The following is a 23167-nucleotide window of genomic DNA, read 5'->3' on the forward strand; positions in this document are numbered from 1 at the left end:
ATGCTTATATACCATTTTACATGACTTGTTAATTCTAATTCTAACTAATTCCTAAATGTTTTGAGGTTTAAGACTATTCAAATGAAAACCAGTATAATGTATTTGAATGTAAATGACATAAACAACTGGAACTGTATTGACAGTAGGCATGATTGTATCAAAGCATTTGCAATTTGTCCAAAACTATTAGATTTTGCTTTTATGTCGTGCACAACGGACTTGATGATATGGAGGTTAAACAAAGTGTTTTGAAAAATTCTTTTATATCTGAGAAATGCTCCAAATCGATTGAGAAAAACTTTACTATTATGTGAAGAGAGCAGATCTGGCGCTTCAAGCCAATCATTATCTACTTCCGGGCCACAGTCTCCGCCCATGAGAGCATTCCTTTACGTAAGTGTTCTCCCTTCCACGCGCGTGTGTTATTTCTGTGAGCTCGTGCAGTTGAGATGATTTTACTCTTCACGCGTGTGTCTGTCGGAACTACAGCTGCTGAAAATAAACGTCTGCCAATGTGTGACGGGACTTTAAACTAGTTAAATTAACCGGAGACTCCACTGGTAAGTTAAGTGTTTTTCTATGGGGTTTTTTTTTTCACGCTAATAACTTTTGTTTGTGATTTTGTGTTGGATGCGCAGAGTTACGAAAGATTTGAAGAAGTTTAAATGTGAATTCTCACGTTTGTTTAAATGACATCTGTGAATGTGTCAGTACAAACAAATTCAAAACAATACCGATTGATTCATATCAACACATAAGTTATCGATGATCTGACCGAATACATCGTGGTGCTTTGCATCAAATAAGCGAAACGTTTATTTATGAAGATGTGCTTCTGGTGAATGATTTTTGCCTCTTTAATGTTTCAGTAACGTTATCTGGATGATTGTCTTAAAAAACTACACAATGAAAAGCTTGCTATGGAGCAGGTATAAGTCATTTCTCTGATATCAGTATAGAGATGTTCTGGATTCCTGACATGAATGTTGTGTCTCTGATAAAGTTGTGTACTCAGTAAAGTGGATATTTGTCCAGAGCCTCTGAACTTTGATCAGGTTTGAAAATACATTGCCATCAAATGAGAAAAAACTTGTGTGTTTTTATTAATATGGTGACTTTGATTGACTTTTGTTGAAATGTTCAGTCATCACAAATCTCATTAAGCAGTCATATCCTGAAACATTTATTTGAAGATGTAAAGAAAAAGATGTTATAATAAAAACACTGTGGTTTGATTGTTTGTGGTAACTGTTTGTAGAGTTCCCACGGCCATGGAAAACCTGGAAATATCAAGGAATTTTAAAATTGTGTGTGTGTGTGTTGAAGTTGTGCTGTAATGTCAGATTGAATCAGTTAGAAACATGCATTCATCTCTTGTGTGGAGAAAGATTGATCTGTACGACGTGTTGTTATTTTCTTTTATTAGTGCGAGTAATTCATTAGGGAATTGAGTTTTAATTCATTTTGATTGATGAATGGTGAAAGACTTGACAGGGACCAATAACAAACCCCTGTTTTAAATATGTTTGTCTGTTTTAAGATGATATTTGTGTGGTAATTATGAACTTTAATTGTGTTCACATGCTTTCATTTTGTCTGTTTAGTTTAGTTTAGTTTAGTTTAGTTTAGTTTAGTTTAGTTTAGTTTTTTCAGTCTGAGACACAGGAGATGTTTGGACGGGTCACTGCTTTACTTTGACCTTGTCTAGGTTAGAGGTCAAGAGTTTGAAAGTCAGCGTTCACATTTGTAAAAGTTTAACAGCTAAACCCAATCCTGAAGTGAGAGATTTATGGATCTTTAAGATGAAATACAAAGACCGCAGGAGTAAAACTGAGGGGGGTTTTTAAGACCACTTTATCCAAAGTGAACTTATAAAACATCACCAATATCTTATTTGGGAATGATGCCATGGTTTTTCTTTAAATATGTACAGTTTACCAATGTACTTCAAATGTGCTTTAGTTTATGAAATACTGTGGTGTTATTTTATGTCTCTCTTTGTGTCTTGTAAGTTTTATACATAATATTGACAAGCTTATGAAGTCGGTGGAAAATCTGTTTTATTTATAAACTCTCCACAATACTTACAGAACAGCCCGTTTATTTCTTTTTATTTGACGGCTTGATGCTGATTGGCCAGTTGGGACATTTGCAGGTTTGTTATTCCAGTTATACCACGGGTCTGTTCAAAGCTTTATTCTGATTGGCTGAGAAATGTTCCATGGGTGTTGATTATTTTTCTGTAAACTGCACACTAAGGGCCACTGTACATTGTATTCATCATTTGTTAAAGGAGAATTTCACCCGTAGAAACATTCATCTTTATTGAAAGTGTGTCATATTTGTAGTGGAAATGTAACATACATTTAGAATTTGGTGCCTATTTGACAGAGAAAAGGGGTGTTTGTAGTCTCACTCCCTCAACAAAGACATTGCACTTCCTTCTTTCAATGATGCAAAATGATGATTTTTACATCATTGAAAGAAGGAAGTGCAACACTGAAATCTGTATTTCTCCTGTCTCAGCGGCAACTGAGGAAATGATGCATGACCATTCAAAAACATGACTGGGGTTCTAACTATACAAAGCTTAATACAAATGGGTGAAGTGTCCCTTTAAGACAATTGTCAATTTTAAATGTAAACTCTAATTCTGAAATTTCACAATAACACACAAAACGCGCAACAGTGTCTACTACAACCAATAAGGTAGGAGAAACTTTATGACATTGCCAAGAAGTTAACATTCCCAACACTTAAAATGAGTCTCAATGGTAACATAACATTGCATAAGAATACAATGACCACAGGCAGAAAATATATTTTAATAATACTGTTCAGTGGACCGAGCATCTCTCACGCTGTGCCATCGGGTAGTCCTTTATGTTGAGCCCTGTATATGATATTAGATTAATAAATGGTTAAATAAAATATTGTGTTTGTCACATTTGAACAACTTATCTTTATCAAAAATTAAACGGTTTTCTTCTCAGAAGGTCTGTATTAGGTAAAAATTTGCAAATAAAATATTTTAAATGAATATTAAATTTTCCTTACCTTACTTATGAGGTAAATAGCTGTGAAATATAAGTGTGTCTTTATAAGTCCCTTCAGTGGGATACAACTAATCATGCTGTCGGGGATTATTTCTGCGATAACAACCGCTGCTTATACATGAGTTTAAAGTCGTGAAAGTCGACAGTAAATAGTGTTTGTGTTACTGGGTCAGACGTTTTATACTAGATGTACGTTTGCATGACAATAGTGTAGTAAAATACGCTGGAACTCTGTTTACACAGATCTGTAAAAACTAACTAGTATTATGCATGCCAGGCCAGTAGACGGCGATGTTACTTTGTAAAGAAACACCACACACCTGCGCACATACTTGATACTTGACTTATAAATATAAACAATCAAGATGGCTAAACATCGAGCAGTTTTGTTTATATGAACGATAGGGTAGACCCTGGACTATGAAGCTGCAAAATTTTTGTAAACTTGGTTGGAGAAGTTTGTATTCACACACGCCTTCAGACTGAATGAATTCATGTGCATGACATCACCATTATCACAAACTTGCGTTAATGTAGTTTAAGTTTACAAACAGAAAATGCAATGTTATCAAAAATTGTCTTCTAAGGTTTCTTTGAAAGTTTTGTCATGAAAACAAAACAGCGCCGTCGATTCGATTTTGTCGTTGTGCGGTATGAAAAGTAGAGTTGAGGCGTGTTCAGAATGAAAGCACACTATGCATTTATTTATGTAGCGTGTTTAATTTGTGCAGCATATACAGTTATCCTGACAATGCAAATGTCATTATATATTTTCCTCCAGTACTAGTATTGGGTAAATGTTTTGTTAGTCTGATTATTTCTCTCTCTCTGGGAAAGTCTCTTGAAAGGGGCAAGTGTTTGATTAGTGAGACTCTAAACGAGGTCAGCCAAGATAAACAGAGAGCGTATTGCTGAAATAATAAAGTCTCTGTCTGCAGTAAGGTACCGCGGTACACTGTGCTCGTCTGTCAATTAAGCGTTTGCTCTTTATTTCCAGCTCTGTGTGTTTGTGAAGTCTGGTTTTGGCTGTGGTGGTGGGTCGGGTGGATGGATCGGGTCTGAGCGTATCACTCCAGTTCTCCCACGGGTTTAGTTAGATGGTGGTTTCAGGCCGTGGGGTCATTGGGGTTTATTTAGGGTTGTTGGAGCGCAGGGAGTATTTGACTGTCGGATGTGCTTTAATTGAGGATGTAATCGTCGCCTTGTGTTTTAACTGTGTGTGGGAACGACGAGGGAGGAATTTCTGTGTGCTTGACTCCCATTTTTAAGTCTTAAGGATAAACACTGAGTAATAATAATCACACACAGTGTGCGTTGTTTTTATAGTGTGGACAATTCGACTAGATTGAGCCTCAAGTTTATGAATGAAAACTCCAATGAGGATAAATTGTTTCCAAGGAAATGTATAGGGCTGGGATGATTCATACTAATAATCCTGTCTGAAGTTGATTCTGAATTGCAAAGGCGATATTTGCACAGCTTTTTCATGCACTACAGCTATTGATCCGTAGGAAGTCCTTATCAATCCAAAGTTTGAATCGTTATACATTCATTTGAAAAAAAGCAACACTCGTCAAACATAATCATTATAAATATTCTTTTTTATCATGAAAATTCTCGAAAATGTTTGAAGAACAGCGATATAAATAAAAAGCAAGCTGTGTATGTAAACGGGTCTTCTGCAGTGCATATTGAGTTTCTGCACAAGAGCGCTCTCTGGCTTTTGGATGTAGCGGCATTTCATTATTATTCATTTAGAAAAATACGATAAATCGCACAATAAACTGTCCCAGCCCTGGAAATTTATGTAGAGATGGCATTGAATCCTCTGACAAATAAATCTCTGATGAATAACAGACAATTTTGCTCATTTCGTAGCTCGTGGTTATATAAGCAAAACAAAAACATTTTTCCATGACGCTTTTGAAAATTATATGACAACATGTTTACATGGTTCCGGATGACTTAATACACTGTAATGACATGTGCCAGGTCAGTAGATGGCGATGTTACCTTGTAAAGAAACACTATTTATTTTTCTTACATTGCAACATAACACTACACTTCAATGTCTTAATATTCTTAAAAATATAAAGTTGTGTCCTTAGATAAGATGTAATTGCATTATTATGCTATGAAACGACAAGGTGTCATTTCCAAAAACATGAACTCTAAACCTTGTGTTCAAAAGTTTGCGTTTTCAGCCACTGTTGTTGTGTAACTGAACAGGCACAACGCATACAAAATTTCCAATTAACTGTTTCAAATTTGTTGTGTAAACCTCTTAATATCAGATGAAAATCTGCTGTTTGGTTTTATATCAGTCAGTCTTGTGAAGTTATGACAGCAAAAAGATCTTTAATCAGTAATCATTGCTAAATGCTTTCTAAAATAAGAAATATATCTGTGCTCTTTCTAAAACGCTACTAAAATGTAAGTAAATGAGTGGCGTTGTACAAATGGTTAACAAACCCAAGAACTTGTAATCTTACAAGCTGTTCTCAGATCATGCAGGGAATCATCAGGCGTAGATTAAGAACACAAACTAGGAAATGAGCCGAAATTATCCTTGTGGTTAAATCTAATGTCCGTGTTACACAGCTCCATCTGTGATCAATTACAGGAGCTCGCTTTAAGGGTCAGATTTCGGCCGACACGTTTTATCAGCTGTGAGAACAAAAGTTCCTCACATAGGTGTTTGACTTATTTTATTTTTTTTAAACAAATGGGCATTAACATCCCAGCACACTTGATGGCTTTTACATGCCGTGTACAAGAAGTTAAATTCTAAACAGGAAATAAATATTTCCAGCCCAATGTCTACCACAACTTTTATCCAAAATATCATTATTATATATAATAATCATTATCATCACAATAGAAAATGAGTAATTTCACAGCTTCAATAAGAGAACACATTTAAATATTGAACAGATGGTGATGTGTTTCTTCGTCTGTAGTAAATCCATTCATTCATGTGTAATGTTTTCTGGATTTCTCGTGACTGTGATCTTGACTTTGTCTCTGTTAATCCTGGAAGAATCTTGCTTTGATCTCTGATCCTGTTTCTCAATGACAGAATCAGATTTGTTCAGGATTAATGAATTGGTTCTCTGTTTTAAGTCGCTGGTAATTTGAGGAGAAGAGATAGGAACTTACAGTACTGTAGGAACACTGTTTAACCGCTGTAGTTATCTCATTATATGTCAACATAAACATCTGTAACATTGACTTAGTTGACCTAATCTTAACCTGAGACATTACATTTGTGGATTGTTGGCTGAATTACCAATGCATAAGATAAACTAAAAAACACTTCATGAGTTTCAAAGTCTTCATCTGATTGGTTGAGTTGTGAAGGTTTTCAGAGAGATGTTTGTGCGTCATGCTGAACTGTGATTGGTTGCTTTTACGTCTCAGCTCTTAGGTGGTCTTCAGACTATGAAGTCCAGACGTTCTGCCATCAGTCTGAAGCTCTGGTTATGTGAGACTTAGCAGAACTTTGTAACCCGAAGGTGAAATGTCTTCAAAAGACAGGCAGTTGAAAATGACTTTTAGGGCTGATAAATACATTTGTCATGTCTGTGTGTTGTGTGTTACTCAGTTCCTGTTGGATTTAATCCAGGGCTTTTATGGTGTTAGAAGGTAAATAGAGGAGCTTTAGTTTAGATAAGTCTGCTGGTGTCTGGGTGTCTCATATCTGATGTTACGTTGGCGAGTGACTGGCACGATCCAGTACAGAAGACTGATTCAGGATTTCCAAAGGAATGGTTGGAATTTTCCTCCGTCTGACTGATAAGACTCAACAACTGTTCTGAGGGCAGCAGTAAAGCTGAAGTCTCCCATTTATCTCACTGTTAAATAAATAATCCTAACACAATATTTATTAAAGGCACAGTGACGGTTAGTAATGCAATGTTATAATATATTCAAAGGGTTTGTGTGAGTTGTGTATTCATGATGTGTGTGTGTTGTGTTTCAGTGTGTGAAGGGGATGAGAGGAGACTCCAACAGAAGCCTAATGGGAGAAGGTAAGGACATCAGTCAATATCAGCTCAACCCTTCAGCCTTTCAACCTCTCTAGTCAATGCTAATGCCTTCATTATTGCCCTGATTGTGGAAAAGATGTTTCTATTGTTTAACTAGTTCCTTAAAGCCACTTTCTATTTAGTGTAGCTCAACCGAACTATAGTCTTTGGTTTTATTCATTGTGATGAACGATTAAGGGGATTTGGGCTTTGTGTTACTTCATATTTATTCTCCTGTGAAACTGGAAGTTATGACTGGACAACATCATGTTTCTAGTCACCTTGGTGTGCACAGAAAATGTTAATATCAGTGGTAATATACTTCTTGGCTTGGCTTGAATGTTTTTAATTATTATTGTCAAAATTAAAGTGTTAATAACACATTAACGTAAATTGATTTTAAGAACACAAATTTTATTAATGTACGACTAATGTAATGCGCAACTTCAGTTTGACCCTTGGCCCAAGATGTTGTTGGATAAATTTAGACACCGTAAATAGTCATCAAACACCTAAAGTGATCTTTATTTGTACATTTTCTGAGAGGTGTACCGTCCTTAATGCTTAACTTAACAAATGATGCATGCATCCACTGCCGCAAGATTTTGGTTTCAGTTTTAAAACATGCAGGAATTAGAAATTAAAGTGCAGAAATTACTTTTTTTTTTAACGCGTAATAAAGAGAGAGAAAGTTCGGGACCTGTTTGAGGTTTGAAATGTTAATAAGAGCAACAAGATTCGAAAACGATCTTCCTTGTGCTGTCTGACAGATCTGAAGCAAGCACACAGGCACGTGACCCCGATATACGTATGCACACATAGACAGAATTACAGTTTTAAACGAACTGTTTTGACAAGAATTACAGTAGATCTTAAAACTTTTTGTCTCAATGTCAATCAAACAGAAAAAAGGTTAACATATATTGGTATTGTTTTTGACTTTGTATTTTTGCTCACCCTTTCACTAATAATAAACATGCATTTACAAAAAGCATCCATATTTGTTCACGCCCATGTTGATTAGAGTATTAAAAACTTGAAAAGTGTTAAATTGAGGTAAATATAGAACAGAAAAAAATGTGCGATTTAAGTTGCGGTTAATCACAATTTACCTCATCACGTGATTAATCTAGATTCAATATTTTAATTGATTGATATATATATATATATATATATATATATATTATTGATGTATATATTATTGATGTATATTATCATTAAAGGTGTCACGATTTCAATTTAAAATCAAATTTTAAATCAAAATCAATTGAAATTAAGCCACAATTAAGCCACAATTAAATAATGGAAGCGAAAAAAAAACATGTTGAGTGCTGCGAGTTAACCTCATATAACTTCGCTAGCTACAGCCAGTTAAAAGACAATATGGCAGATGCAGGAGACACCAGGTGAGCTGCTCTTTACATGGGAAACTAAAAACAGCACACGCCTCCCGCCGTCAGCTGAACTGAAATCTGTTTAAGTTTCACAACAACTTATTTCAGTTGCTTAAGAGTTCTGAAAACAGCATTTAAACATGACTTATTGGGATATAGTCTCATAATCCCATCTGACGTTAATAAAAGCGCGTTTTTAAGGTGCAAAGTACTGACAGGAATGTTTATCTGAAAGAAAGTTTGGTTTTATCGGGTATGTGCGTGTACCATATTTTTCCTTTGGCAGCAGGACTAACATGGCAGGGCATCAAGGTCAGATATTATATTTCAGAAAAGTCTAGTCTAAAAATGGCATAGCATTTTTTTTGCTTTCGAAAAAAACCTAAAAATCGAGCATCGAAAATGTAATAGAATCAAGAATTTGGGGAATCCTGACACCCCTAACTATCATTATAATGTCCCCATCATGGTTTCACATCTGCATTAGCACATAACCTAAACTTGAGACTTTGCAGTGCTTTTTATGCTTTTTCTCAGATTTTCCTTGCGCAAGAGATCTTGGTTTTCATTTTTTTGTGCATAATTTACAGTGCATGGGTGTCAATGAGTCCATTTGAATGACTTACAGCAATAGTTTAGTTTACTTGTTTAAGGTTTTGGTTGTGAGTAACTATGTTGCTTGCTGATGGATTGCTTGTTGCTGTCACAAGTATTTTCTAGCTATGTTTGCCATAAAAGTAAAACCCCTTCTGTTTTTTTTCACTCAATCCAGTGGCTTGTTATAGATAAATGAGCGAATAAATAAGCAAATGATTGCACTGCCCCCAATGATATGTGTATAGATGATCTCTGGGGTCTATGGAGAAGATCAGCCAAGGCTTGGTTTCTTTACCTGTTCAGATCTTTTGCTCTGGATGGTTATCATGCCGTTGCTATGCAGGGTCTGTGTGGTTGCTAGGGTATTCTACTGATGGAGTCCAACCCCATTTTTTTGTCTTTCTTCTTCATCTATCATGTCTTCAGTAGAGAGATCAGAATATACTGCAACCCTCCCAGCATTCATTTACATTAGATGTGTATTTGGTTTCTGTTCTCCGTTTTGGGAAGTGAGCTCAAGTTTGGCCTCCGGCCGTCCTCTGCTCTGCCAAAACGACAGCAGGAATGTCTGTGAACGGAGGCAGTAAAGTCAGTGTGGAAATGTTGTGTAATGGAGAAATGTAGTTTTGGGACGTCATATTGCAAATCTGAAAAATAGACTTGTGTGCCAGTTTGGCTCCAGGTCCTGGCACGGATCCTAAACGCTGTAAACAAGAGCCCAAAAGAGGAGAAACGCCATCTTCTGTCTCTCTCTCTCTGTGCTCGGTGTTTCCCTAAACAAATCCTTCAGGAGTGGACTGGACCCTCTCGTGACCTATTTTGGAAGTTTTGGAGAGTGATGATGTTTGTCTGTTGGCATACGGATGAGTGGGATTGGGATTGTGACGCTCCACAGGCCGTGTGTACTGTTCATATCTAAACATCAAACAGAACCCAATGAAGGGTTGTCAGTATTTGAGTAGATTCATTTGTTTGAAAATAATGCTTACAGTATGTGTTCCTGTTTATTTCTACCTGGATGTGTTTTTATTTACGAATCCATAAGAATTCAATCATCGTTTTGTATTTTCTGTTTTTCTATGATTTGTATCCTTTACTGATACACAATAAGTCTTTTGTTTTAGAAAGAGATGGTGTCATAGATTTATCACAAATAATCCCCAGTCTTGGTCTGTTATGGTTTGGTTTTGTTGTGTGCGTGCGTGCGTGCGTGCGTGCGTGCGTGCGTGCGTGCGTGTGTGTGTGTGTTGAAACATTCCTGAGTAAATCTTACCCAAATGAAAATGGATGAATTTGACCTTTTAAAGGAATCCTGTGCGGAGTTGTTGACTTTAAAAGCTCATGAATTCACCAATGAGACTAGCATCGGGATGTTAAAGTGATGTCTACCTGTGACAGGTTTACCGGCAGGTTGTTAGGGTGTTGCAGTGAGGTTGCTAGGGTGTACTGAGTGGATGCTTACCATTTCAAGTTGATGTTCTGGCTCAGGTCCCTCCTGCTTTTTCATTCTTCAATATCGATTATTTTGGTCTGTGACATCACTGGCTCACTGCAACAGCTTGAGCTGCGCAGTTATAAAGTCAAGTGCATCAACTCCATACATCATACAAATACAGAACAGCCGGAGGTACATGATGATATGAGACAGCGTAATGATTGATAGGACAATGGCAGAGACAAAAGATACTAAACAGCACCTATTGTCTGATTCACGATTTTACATTTCCTTTGGTGTGTAAGTGTGTATTAGTTCATGTTAATGATATGCAAAAGATACAAAAGTAAACAATTACGTGGGTTATCATCTCCAACATAAATCTCTTTTCTCGGACTACAACAAACACACGGATTGTAGGCAACAGTTTACTTCCTGGGATTGGTGATGTAATAAAGACCGACATTATCATAACTCCTCCCGCTTCAGACACACAGCCTGTAAATTAACTCCTCTGAGCATTGCATTGTGACCAAATCTTTCAAACATGGTAAGGAGCATCACATTTCCTGCTGACATCAGAGGTATTCAGGCCAGTCACAACGTACAGATTAGCTGGCCAATCAGGGACAAAATCTGTGTGTTTCAGGAAGATGGTGAAATCTGGAGCTACAAAATATGTGGAAAATAATGTGTGTTTTTTTTACCATAAACTATGCAAACACATTTTATTATACCAAATACACAAGATAAAGTTTTTAGCATTGAAATAGGTGCAATTTAAACAAAGTAAATAACCTTTTTATAACATACATTATAGGTGAGTTTTTCTTTGTCTGACTTTAAAACTGCGCAGCTCATGTAAGGGATAATGTAGAGGCAGCCGGTAGTTATCGGGAAATAAGCCCCGACAGTGTGATCAGGTTGACGCGAAGCGGAGGGTCTTGTATCACACTGCAGGGGCTTATTTCCCGATAACTACCGGCTGCCTCTACATTATCCCGCTTATTACACGGCTACTTGACACATAAGAAAAAAAACTGGACATGAATATGAATTTGAAACATTTTATTGGCATATTTGTTTTAAATTAACATTTTTATCCTTCCGCGAAACTTTGCACAGATGCATAAAATGATCGTAATACCTTATTAAGATCCTCTGCTTCATACTTGTCTGTCTCCATTTTTTTCTCTTTTAGCCAGTCTTTGAGAAGTTTTAATGCCCATTCTGTATTTTTTTGTGTGTTGGCTTCGTAGCTGTCATGCTCTATTTTGTCAAGTTCAGTCTCAGTAAGCTCTCTGTGTCTTGTCGTGGTTGTCCAGTGTTTGTCACAAGATGGCGCCAAACAAACAGTAATCTTTATTGGCGCGGAGCGATCTTACTCGTAAAAGTAGTCCGGCTATGCGTTATTATTTTGGAGCGGTTATTATTCGAAAAGAACGAACCTGCAAATGTCTCAACTGACCAATCAGAATCAAGCATTCCAGAGAGCCGTGTAATAAGTGGTGACATCACAGACTAAACAAATCGATAATGACATTAGTTAAACACTGTTGTCATTGTTGATTATCAAGTCATCGATGACCCTATCTTAAGATGAAAAGTCTGATCGTGAAAGTAACATCAGTTAGTTTAAATCAATGTAAAGTCATTCTTGTGTTTATTCACCGCAGGATGGCCTTTGGGTCATCATTGTCTTTAATCAAACAGCAGCATAGCAAAGCATTTCTCACGCATGAATACATCTACCCGGGGAGAAAAGAGACGGCTTCAAGTTTAGGAAATTTATGATGTTTTACGGTTTGGTTGCAGATTTCACTCCCTTTAAGAAAACTCATTATTTCCTCAGTGAATTATTTTTATTGCCTTTCACAATGGCGTTCCTTTTCAGCGGATTAGCGGGATCCATCCGTTCTGTCCTGGCCGTATAATGTCTTTTGTAGGAACAGAATAATTGATAATCTTTCTGAAGGGAGAGAGAGAGGAAAAGAGAGAGAGAGGCATTAGTTTAATGAGCCGTTCAAGCAGATTTGTCTTCTGGATAAGTGGAGAAATTTGTCCTGCACAGGAGTCGCAGGAAAATTCCTCTCACATTGGCATGTGAGGCTTACAGGGAAATTCCATAGGTGTAATGGTTTTTACTGAGCCAGTGATCATTTCTGTCCCCTTCCCCTAACTAAACCCCTTAAACCCTTGGCATTTTTTAACTTACACACACTTTTCATTGAGAACTTTTCATTGACTTTTGTTGTTTTTACGTTAAGCTAATTATAATAACAAAAGACTCAAACTGACCCTGCTGTAAACCTTTAGCCCTTTGTTATAGTAAATAAAGGCGTCATTCTCATGAATTAAAGGCCATTTTTAGCTTTTATGGTTTCATTTCAATGTAACTTAACTGTTTTTTATATGTGCTATATAAAATAATTAGCACAATTGCATAATTTGAGTTTTTTGAAAAGGGGTTTGAGGACGTCCCTCATGATGAGATTAATAAGAGCATCAAAGTTTGATTTCATTTATTGATTTCAATCTGTGACATTATCTTACTCAGCCTATTAAAGATATCAAGATAATATTTTCAGTACACTATAGCATTATTAAGGATGAGTTTATGTAGAAAATGGTAAATGGCTAGAAAAACTAGAGATGCACCGACCATAGACCGGTACCGGCCAGTCTCACGACGCTCCAATTCCCAACCGGTCATTTTGTTGCCAGTGGCGCAAGCAGTAAAGTCACAGCCGCATGCACATGTGCAGTGGAAGCAGCACCTGACCGTTATCCAACAGTAATATTAAGTCTGAGAGCACTTTATTTTGAGATCTGTTTAAAAGATCCTGTAATTTAATGCAGTTTGAGTGAAAGTGCAATGTTTAATTATTTATTTTATGATGAAAACAACGTTTTTTATGAAAGAAATGTGGATTTTTGTTTGTAATCTATGTTGTCAATTACAATCAGAATTGGCAAAAATCTTTATCGATAGGTCACACCTGCAGAAAAATTTGTATCGGCCAAGAAAATTGCAATCGGTGCATCTCTAGTTTATACTATAGTATTTATTTACGTTTATAAAAAAGATGTTTGGCTTTTGCTGATGTATTTAGTATAGACACACACACACACACACACACACACACACGTTGTGCAGGGGTCTTGTAGTGGGCAGCATCAAAGCTCTTTCTGTGTTAAACATCACAATAGAGTCACACTATAGAAATCTCCATGCACAGATGGCTTGAGTTGTTCAGATGAAATGAGCTCTGAATGAGACTCTTCAGGGGTTTTGTGTAGTGATTGTTGGGTTAATTGGCTTTATTGCCTCTCACTGTGTCTGTAGAGAAAATCTCTGACTTAAGATCAGTCAAGAGTCTCGGTAGAAACCTTTAAACATCAAACCTTGAATGCAAGCGCCAGTAAGATGATTATCATTTTTAGGTGAGCTGTTTGTATTTTCAGATGAACTGGATTTATCCTGCATCAAAGCCTTTCTGTATATCAGTGCTCATTTTCAACAGAAATGCTTTCTCTTATCAGAATGTAAATATTTTTGTGTTTTCTCCTCTCTATGATTATCTGCAGTCTGACACTACAGAAAGCCTGTAATCATATGAAATTATACGGTTAGACGCAGAGAAATGCACAGGTTGAGTTGACTTTCTGAACTTACGGCTTTGGGTGAAAGGACGTTCCTGGAGAGTAAAAACAAAGTAAAATGCTGTTCAGGACGGTAAAGTGTTTCAGACAGACTAGACTTGTGATGTGTCTCACAGCACGTGACTGTCAAATAAAATATTATTACAAGAACTAGTTTCAGTCACTTTTACTTTGAATCTGTGGTTTGATAAATCTGTAAGACCCTCCCTGAAGTTTTCACCAATTCAAGTGACTTTCATTATTATAAAACCATATTGTGATGTTTTGGTTTGGATTCTGTGCTTTTACACTTATGACTTTGGTACAATATGGTTTTATATTATTGATGATATGTAAGGGTTAATGTATAGGCAGAAGAAATAAGCACTGACAGTGTGATCAGGACCTGACCCGAGGCAGATGTTCTGTCAGGCGATTGTCTCCTCGGAATAACATAGCTTGGAATGTTGCCACTGGCCAATCAGAATCAAGCATTGTAGAGAGCCGTGTAATAAAATGATTCATGACATTGTACTTAGTAAGTGATAATTCATGCTGGGCTGTTCTAATTATTTGAAAATAATTCAAAGGACCGGAGTCAAATATTCCTCTTATACCACGGTTACCACAAACATTGCCATGGTGCCTATTTTTGAAGGTCCCATTCTTTCTGTATTTTTGAAGCTTTGATTGTGTTTACAGTGAGCAGTATAACATGTGTTCATCTTTCACGTGTAAAAAAATTCAGTATTTTTCCAAAAAACGGGTTGATCTCTTCCTTGTTCTATGAAGTCCCTCCTTCAGAAATGCGTAACGAGTTCTGATTGTGTAGCTTGTTTAGTGTGTTGTGATTCGATGGCAGCTTAGCTAACCATTAGCTTAGCTTCCTGTGGGCGGAGTTTAGTCAAAAAACGGTTCTAGTGATGTCATTAAAGCAGGAAATAGAGGACTGTAGTCCAAACTGGTCGTTCCATGTAGGCTTTGAAAGAGGAATTCTGTTAAAGAATATATATTGCCTGACAGTGAACTTTGACCTTTATCATTTTACAGGTATTATTTATGCGATTTATAGCAACATTACACACTAACTAGGGTTTTAAAAATTGGGATCAGAAAGAATGTGACCTTTAAGGCATTTGATAGATTAGATGTGCACTTTACTGAAAAATAATCAATACCCACTGAAGTTTTCTCAGCCAATCGCAATAAAGCATTCAACAGACCCGTGGTATAAATAATTGTAATGTACCTGTGCCATGGTTTTTAATGATACCTCCTCCTGTGTAACGTGCTAGTACAGTACCATGGTAGAAGTTTCAATGGATATATTAAAGATGCTTTGTTGCAAACTCATGAATCTAGCAAGTGAGATGTGAACTGTTGTGTCATGTTTCTGTGAAAGTGTGATGTGTTGAGTCACTGAATATCTCTGAGTAAAGATCTTGAATAGATTTAATCTTCAGAGCCTATGTGGTCATTGATGTTCCACTCGCTATCTAATGAGATCGAGTAATCTTGTCTCTCTGCTCTCACTTAACCTTATTCACACCACTTCATCGTGACACCAGTTGCTTTTAATTCATTGTGGCCAAATATCTTGGAGGAACGTTTCATGTGTATTATGATTAGGGTGCAATTTGTAAAAAAAAATTATAGTGGGGGATGTTTTTCAAATATTTTTATTTATGAAAATTAACCAAAACCATGGCCCATGGACTTATTGATTATTTAAAAACAAAATATGTATAGAAATGTAATCAGTCCTACTATTGACTAGCTGCCCTCCATTTCAAAAACTTAATAAAACAATTACTGAACCTAAACTGTACATGCCAGAATGCATTCCTTCTTTATGCTTTGCACCAGACATGCAAAAACACTTGTTTATAATCATAATATTTAAGAGAGACATATCATAAAAATCTGACTTTTTCCAAGATTAAGTGCTATCATTGGGTCCCCAGTGCTTTATTAACCTAGTAAATGTGAAAAAGATCAACCCAGTAACTTAGTTTTGATAAACCATTCTCTGCAAGCATGTGAATAAAAGCTCATTGATATTCGCTCCCCTTGTGATGTCGGAAGGGGATAATACTGCCCCTTAATCTGCACTATCCAACCACAGCGCTGCCATTTAGTGCAGCGATCCGCTCATTTTAATTTTAAAGGACACACACAAATAGGGCTGTCACTTTTGAGAAAAATCTAATTCGAACGGATTTCGAATATCATGCAGTGTATCCGAATATATTCAAATATCTAGGCGCCCCCCGTGCGCACATCAAAAAACACCGTAATTGTGATTTCATCACAAAATTATTAACAGTGACAGTCTTAAACAGGGCTGTCTGGATTACTTTTTTACATAATGTTTGAACAGCAGGTTATTATCAACTTATGAATAACAAACATATATATAAAAAACTGATTCAGAACCGTTACAAACAATAACGTGACAACTTAAATAGCAGCAGGAGTATATAGGCAGACGCAAACGGAATTCGCGCCCGCAGATTTCGGCGGAAAACTCAGCGGATTTAATGCCCGTCATTGACAAGCACACATATCCCGCGCTTGAGTGTGTTTGTGAGAAGTAATCTCATTGACAAGCAGCACACATACATAGCCTATCCTGCATGTTTGTGAGCCGTCATTGACAAGTACATTAACCCTGCGCGTGCCTGTTTGCTTGCCCATTTTATGATAGAGAGCACAAACCCTTTGATACTTGAGATGAAATTAAACTTACTTATAAGCAGATCTCACTTGACTCTGTCGTCTATGTGACGCGCGACAGTCAGCACATGATCATTTAAAATCCGTTTACCAGACAAATGCTCTTGTTGTTTAATATAAAGTTTACATTGTGTTGTAAAAATTATGAAATTATCTTCATACATTCTAATTTCATAATGCGAACGTATTAACACAAGCTTTTTATTCTGCTATAATATTTAACACTATAAACAATGTCATTTTATATAAAACTATACTTCTATATTGACATGCACATGAGGTTCATTTTGGTCCCATTTGATTTCCTCTCTTGCGCACAGTTGCTGTCGTCGGTCTCACTCTCAGTCTCCTTCCTATTATGAGGTGTTACTGTAAAAAATGCGCTAAAGCGTGGCATTTAAAAAACCCATTGGTTTATTTATAGTTCGAATACGGATATTTCACGTCATGTTCGAATGCATATTTGAATATCGAATAAAAAGTGACAGCCCTACACCCAAAACGACACGTTTTTGCTCACACCTACAAAGTGTCAATTTTAACATGTTATAATTACTTATCTATTTGATATTTTGAGGTAAAACTTGACATATGTACTCGGGACACCAAAGACTTATTTTAAATCTTAAAAAGTCTTGTGAAATGTCCCCTTTAATAGTACAAAATGCAATGTCATATGGAAAATATATTGGAAAATCCGGACATGGACTAAAAGAAGTATCATGACATAACCTATTGTCACAGGAGCAGAAGCGATGACAGTCATACACCATTCTTGATTTTATTGTTGTTTGCACTAAAGCTTGGCAGAGTTCTTACTTATATTAAATGATCTCTATTTTAGGCTCTCTTTATGGCTGTTTGATGACCATTAATTATAGGGGGGAATAAATTTGGCCCCACCGGGGATAAAAATGTATTAATCAGATGCAGGGATATAAAGACATGAGGGGGGACATTCCCCCTTATCCCCCCCCCCAGCACATTGCACCCTGGTTATGATGATGTAAAGGGAGTGTCTCACCTTTAAAGGAGTGTCAGACTTAAACACACATGAATCATATCCGATCCGATCTCACTTATATGCTGTCTGAGGTGTGAGACACGCTTACTTATACCAGCAATTCTTCATCCCTCGGGTGAGCAATATTAACAGACAGGTGAAGTTTCCTGATAAATTCTCCATAGATTTATATAATAGATGTTTTATGGTATTGTTTTTGATGTTCTGTAATATCAAATATTAGTTTCCTTGTAGCGTGTTTTAAAATGTAAATGTATGAGGGTCATTTGCATTGGTCAGAGAGTAGCAGTGGATGTTTTTTTATCTTAGATGTCACAGGTTTGACTGTATAGACGCAGGTGTAAAAACATGATGTGATCTGTTTTAATGTTTTATGTGATGATCATGTGCATCAAATGTTAGTACAGTTTTACAGAAGTCTATAGCTTCCCAGAGGAAACATGAAGGTGGAAACCAGTAAACCTGTTTCACATGCGTTTATACAGTACATGTGCTAATAACATTTCTGAAAAACAAAATCAGTTATGATAGAGCTGAACAATATATCGTTCAGCATCGACACCGCAATGTGCAACTCTGCAATACTTACGTTGCAGAATATCCAAAAAATTTATTTTAAAAGGAAAAAAGTGTTATTATTTTGAGAAATATTTTATTGACAGAGCTTTTCTTATCATCTGGTGAATTTGTCCAGTATTTTGCATATCGCAGCGTGCATCGCAGAAAAACAAAACACCGCAAGTTAGCCCCCCCCCATATCGTGCAGGCCTAAATGATGATATTAGATAATAGATAAATGGCATTTATAAAAGAACAAGAAGGCCTATCTGACATCAGTCTGGTCTGTTTGAGAATTAGCTCTGTTTGATGTTTTACGGCGTAATTTATTTAAAAAATGTTTGGAGATCATTGTGCCATTTAATTAAAAAGTTGAATTTAAATAACACCTGACCTGACCTGAGATATCTTTCACAGTCTTGAAAGACTTGAATGACTATTTAAGTTTTGAGATTCGTTTAAAAGTTGTTTAAGTCTTTTGACATGAATCTGTATAATTTGAGCTGTTCTGTTTTCCTCTGTGTTTTAGATGTGACCTGTATGTCATTGTATCATTTGCATTTTTCTACTTTAACAGATGATAAGGTGAACAGGAACCTGTGTTTGTGTGTTTTAATATATCCCTACAGTCTCTGTTTATATATGAGGATTCAGGAATTCAAGCAATGCAAATGAAGGGGTTGTGTGCTTAAACACTCATGGAATCCAAACCATAGATGTTCAGTAAAAAATGTTTGTTAAAGTCCAATATGAAATGTGTTTTGAGTTTGTCACACCACAGAAAAATGTGTTATTAACCACCAAGAGAAATTTGAATGGAAAAAAATACACCAAATTCATAAAATAAGTTTGTATTTTGAGTAATGTTTGTACACAAACCGATCAGAAGCCCCATTGACTTCCATAGTAGGATAAAAGAATACTATGAAAGTCAATGGGGATTCTGATTAGTTTGGTTAAAAACATTCCTCAAAATATAAGAAAAATTTGTTGTCATGCACGTTTGAAATCAGGTTAATGTGACGAAATCTGTTTAGAAGAGGTTCATCTGCGGCACAAATATTTTCTTATGATCTTTCCTAAATTCATCATTATATCCAGGTGTTTTGGTGGTTGAATGTGTTTTGTACAGATAAATACTACACTCACCTTGATGTGAGTTAATCATTATAAGAAACTCTGGTAAAACTCTCACAGTCCAATGGAAATGTGTATGGGTCACCGCTTGTGTATACACTGGTTCATTGTTTAAAACAAACTCATAAAAGTTGAAATGTTCAATGTTTCCTCAATCCAGAATTTTGTAATAGTTTGTCCCTTGGAAATATCTCACAGTTTTTTTTGTTGCATAATATATCATCAAAGGTAATGTAGATGGTTACAGATGATATTTTTACCTCCGTGACAAGAACACACATCACAACAGCATCATCATCTGTAGTAATGTGAATATTTTCACACTTGATATATTATTGAGTGAATGATAATATCATTGAAGATGTCAAAAATATCTGAAGCTTAGGTGTAGGAATGTAAATGTCTCTTCAGGTGTGTTTCCATTAATAATCTGAAGGAATGTGTCTGTCTGTCTGTCTGTATGGATATCACACAGTTTAAACATTAGGATAAACATTAGCTACTTTCTGACAACCAGAAGCATTGTTTCTGTTTTCTGAAGCAGATGGTTGAGATAAAATACTGATGGAGCTCTTAAAAAACCTCACCAGAGCGACCATGAGTTTTGACAAAGTACCAGTTCAGCTAGATACTGACTGAATTTTAATTTTCTCCAGATGATAGTGAATCCAGGGAGTTGCCTTTAGTTTTAACTTTCGTATTAGCCAAACATGTTGTGTTTAACTAGCTGGACTTCTGGATTGAACATCTAAACCATAGATATGTATAAAGGCTAGATGGCTTACCGCTGAGTCCCTAATGGCATCACCTGGCGGCCATCTTAGGACAGGACGCTCGCTCACTCGTAGCATTGAGTTTAATGGTGAAGGTACTTTTAAATGACCATAACTTGCTCAATTTTCTACCGATTTTCAAACGGTTTGGTTTTTTACAAACGTTATTAACGTGGCTATAATACTGGATGCTTTGACATGTTTCATGATTTTTTTATATATTTTTAGTATAGGTATGCAGTGTCATAGTTACATCTTTGACGTTTATAATAAACCAAACCGTTTGAAAATCGGTAAAAAATTAAGCAAGTTATGGTCATTTAAAAGTACCTGCATCATTAAAACTCAATGCTAGGAGTGAGCGAGTGCCCTGTCCTAAGATGGCCGCCAAAATGCAGACGTTCCACTCAATTGGCCAGCAGGGCGGGCGAGCCATCTAGCCTTTATATACATATCTATGATCTAAACGCTCTTGACAGATTTCTTCTTCATTATTCACTCGTTCGCTTTATTAATGTCCCTCATTTTAGCCAAACACCCTGGTCTGATGCTTTACATCTTGACTTGAACACCAGAAGTGTGTGAGATGATACAGTGACTGTATTAAAACACTGATGATGACTCTACAGTCTTAGCAAACACAGGAAGGAAACAAAAGTTTACACTTACTGAAAACCAGAAGATTTCAAAACAACACAAACACTTGCAACAGCTCCAGGACAAAGCTGCTGTTTTATTGTTTTGAGTATTTAGTTTTCAACTGAGATGTTAGATTTAATGTAATCCTGTTTTTGCACTGATGTCAGACTCATCTGTTGTGAGCCATTAAATTAAATTGAATAATTTACTATATGCGGTGTAAAATGATATGAATTACTCTCAAACTGGACAACGTTCTTGTGGTGATGAAATGTTTTAGTCACAGCACCCTTCCCTTCCATGGACATGTTTATAGATGTCATAAAGATTTCTTCTTTATCAGAGATGTGGTGATATCATCTGTGAGTCAGGAGAGCCGATGGAAAGATGAGATTGGGTCGTACGGCTCATGTGTAGGCTTGTGTTTGGATTTCATTGTGACCTCACTCTTATCAAGCATCTACAAGTCCGCAAAGAGGTTTTGAGAGCCGTAAGATATGGAAAGATGTTGTAATGACAGCTTACCATTGGCTTAGAAACAAATGTACAGCTTTCAAAACACTTTTCTGGCCATTTATTTTAATGCCTTGATTCATTTTGAATGATCCTCCTGAGTTAAATGATCTGATTATCTATCCTGTTAATATGTCGGGATTTAAGCTCTTCTGATTCTCAATCAACTTTCCCTAAAAGGTAACTTTTTTGAAAATATGCTCATTTTCCAGGTCCACTAGAGTTAAACTTTTGATTTTTATCGTTTTGGAATCCATTCAGATGATCTCTGGGTCTGGCGCTACCACTTTTAGCGTAGCTTAGCATAATCTATTGAATCTATTGTTTAAGTTTTGATATTTTTCCTATTTAAAACTTGACTCTTCTGATGTTACATCGTGTAGTAAGACCGACGTAAAATTAAAAGTTTTTCTAGGCCGATATGTCTAGGCTTTATACTCTCATTCTGGCGTAATATCAAGGACTTTGCTACCATAACATAGCAGCAAATACATTTTTTTATAGTGTTATAAATATCATTACCACAAACATTCTTAAAATATCATGATATCATTTTGAGGCTATATTGCACACCCCTATTGTCCCTTTAAAACTGTAATGTAAATCTGAGACTTTTATTTGATTCATTCAAGTAAACCAGCTGCTGTTTTTCTATCAATGCATTAAACCAGATTGCGAACATAAATTCATTTGCTTGCAGTATTTTAATTATTGTTTTTTAGCCATAAACCTTTGCCATATATGAGATCCATTTTCTCCTAGTAAATAAAAAACCTCTACAAAGTGCGTCAACGTCTCAGTTTTCATGTGTTTTCCCTGTGTTTTGTGTGTGTTGGATATGACGTCAACCTGTGACCCCCAAATCCTTCTTATCAGTTTGTCTCACATAGTTTGCGCTTTATTTCCTGCCAGACTCGCGTTCCCATCCGACATCATTCCATGACAGGAATAAACACGGATGGATTTACATTTGAAGAAATTGAGACTTGCTATTTTCAACAGTCATATTAAACTACAAACTCTTAAAATAAATGTGTGCATGCTTGAAATGCTTCTTTGCATTAAGTATAACCCGTGTAGACGTACTGTGATGTTGACAAGGCAAAACCTCATCTACTCTGGACTAAAAATTAGGGATGCACCGATAGGATTTTTTTGGGCCGATACCGATTTAAACAGACAACTTCTGGCCGATACCGATGCGGATACCGATATTAAACACTCGTGTACAATAGTATACAGTTGGTCTATTAGCTGGTTTATTTCTGCATCAAATTATTTTTACCTAACATGGATTGGGTCTAATTAACATTCAACTGACCAACATAATAAGAGAGGCACAAATAAAGCTAAAACAAATATAATAAGACAGCATGACAACCTTCAAAGGTGGTTTTTGCTATTCAGCATTTATTTTATTAACAACATTAACTCATTTTTTACATATATTGGATTTCTTTATGCAGTTAATTAATAAACAATCGGTATCTGCATTTCTCGTGCTATTGCCGATATGCCGATGGTTTCAAATTCATCAAAAATCGGCCGATAAATATCGGCGGCCGATACATCGGTGCATCACTACTAAAAATATTTATTGAAACTAAACTACAAAAACAGCTGATTTATAAAAGC

The 23167-nt window shown here is 36.2% G+C and overlaps 1 protein-coding gene across 1 annotated transcript in view; it reads left to right on the top strand.

Moving 5' to 3' along the window:
- Positions 1-422: 422 nt before the first annotated feature.
- The window catches only part of LOC135737763 (pleckstrin homology domain-containing family G member 3), a 43579-nt gene continuing 20834 nt past the window's right edge, over positions 423-23167 (top strand). Inside the window, exons 1-2 of the mRNA XM_065255680.2 lie at positions 423-560; positions 7039-7087. Coding sequence (XP_065111752.1) covers positions 7051-7087 — 37 coding nt within the window. The 5' untranslated portion in view covers positions 423-560; positions 7039-7050. The remainder of the gene's footprint in view (positions 561-7038; positions 7088-23167) is intronic.

Source organism: Paramisgurnus dabryanus, chromosome 17, assembly GCF_030506205.2.
Source record: "Paramisgurnus dabryanus chromosome 17, PD_genome_1.1, whole genome shotgun sequence".
Classification (NCBI taxonomy): Eukaryota; Metazoa; Chordata; class Actinopteri; order Cypriniformes; family Cobitidae; genus Paramisgurnus; species Paramisgurnus dabryanus.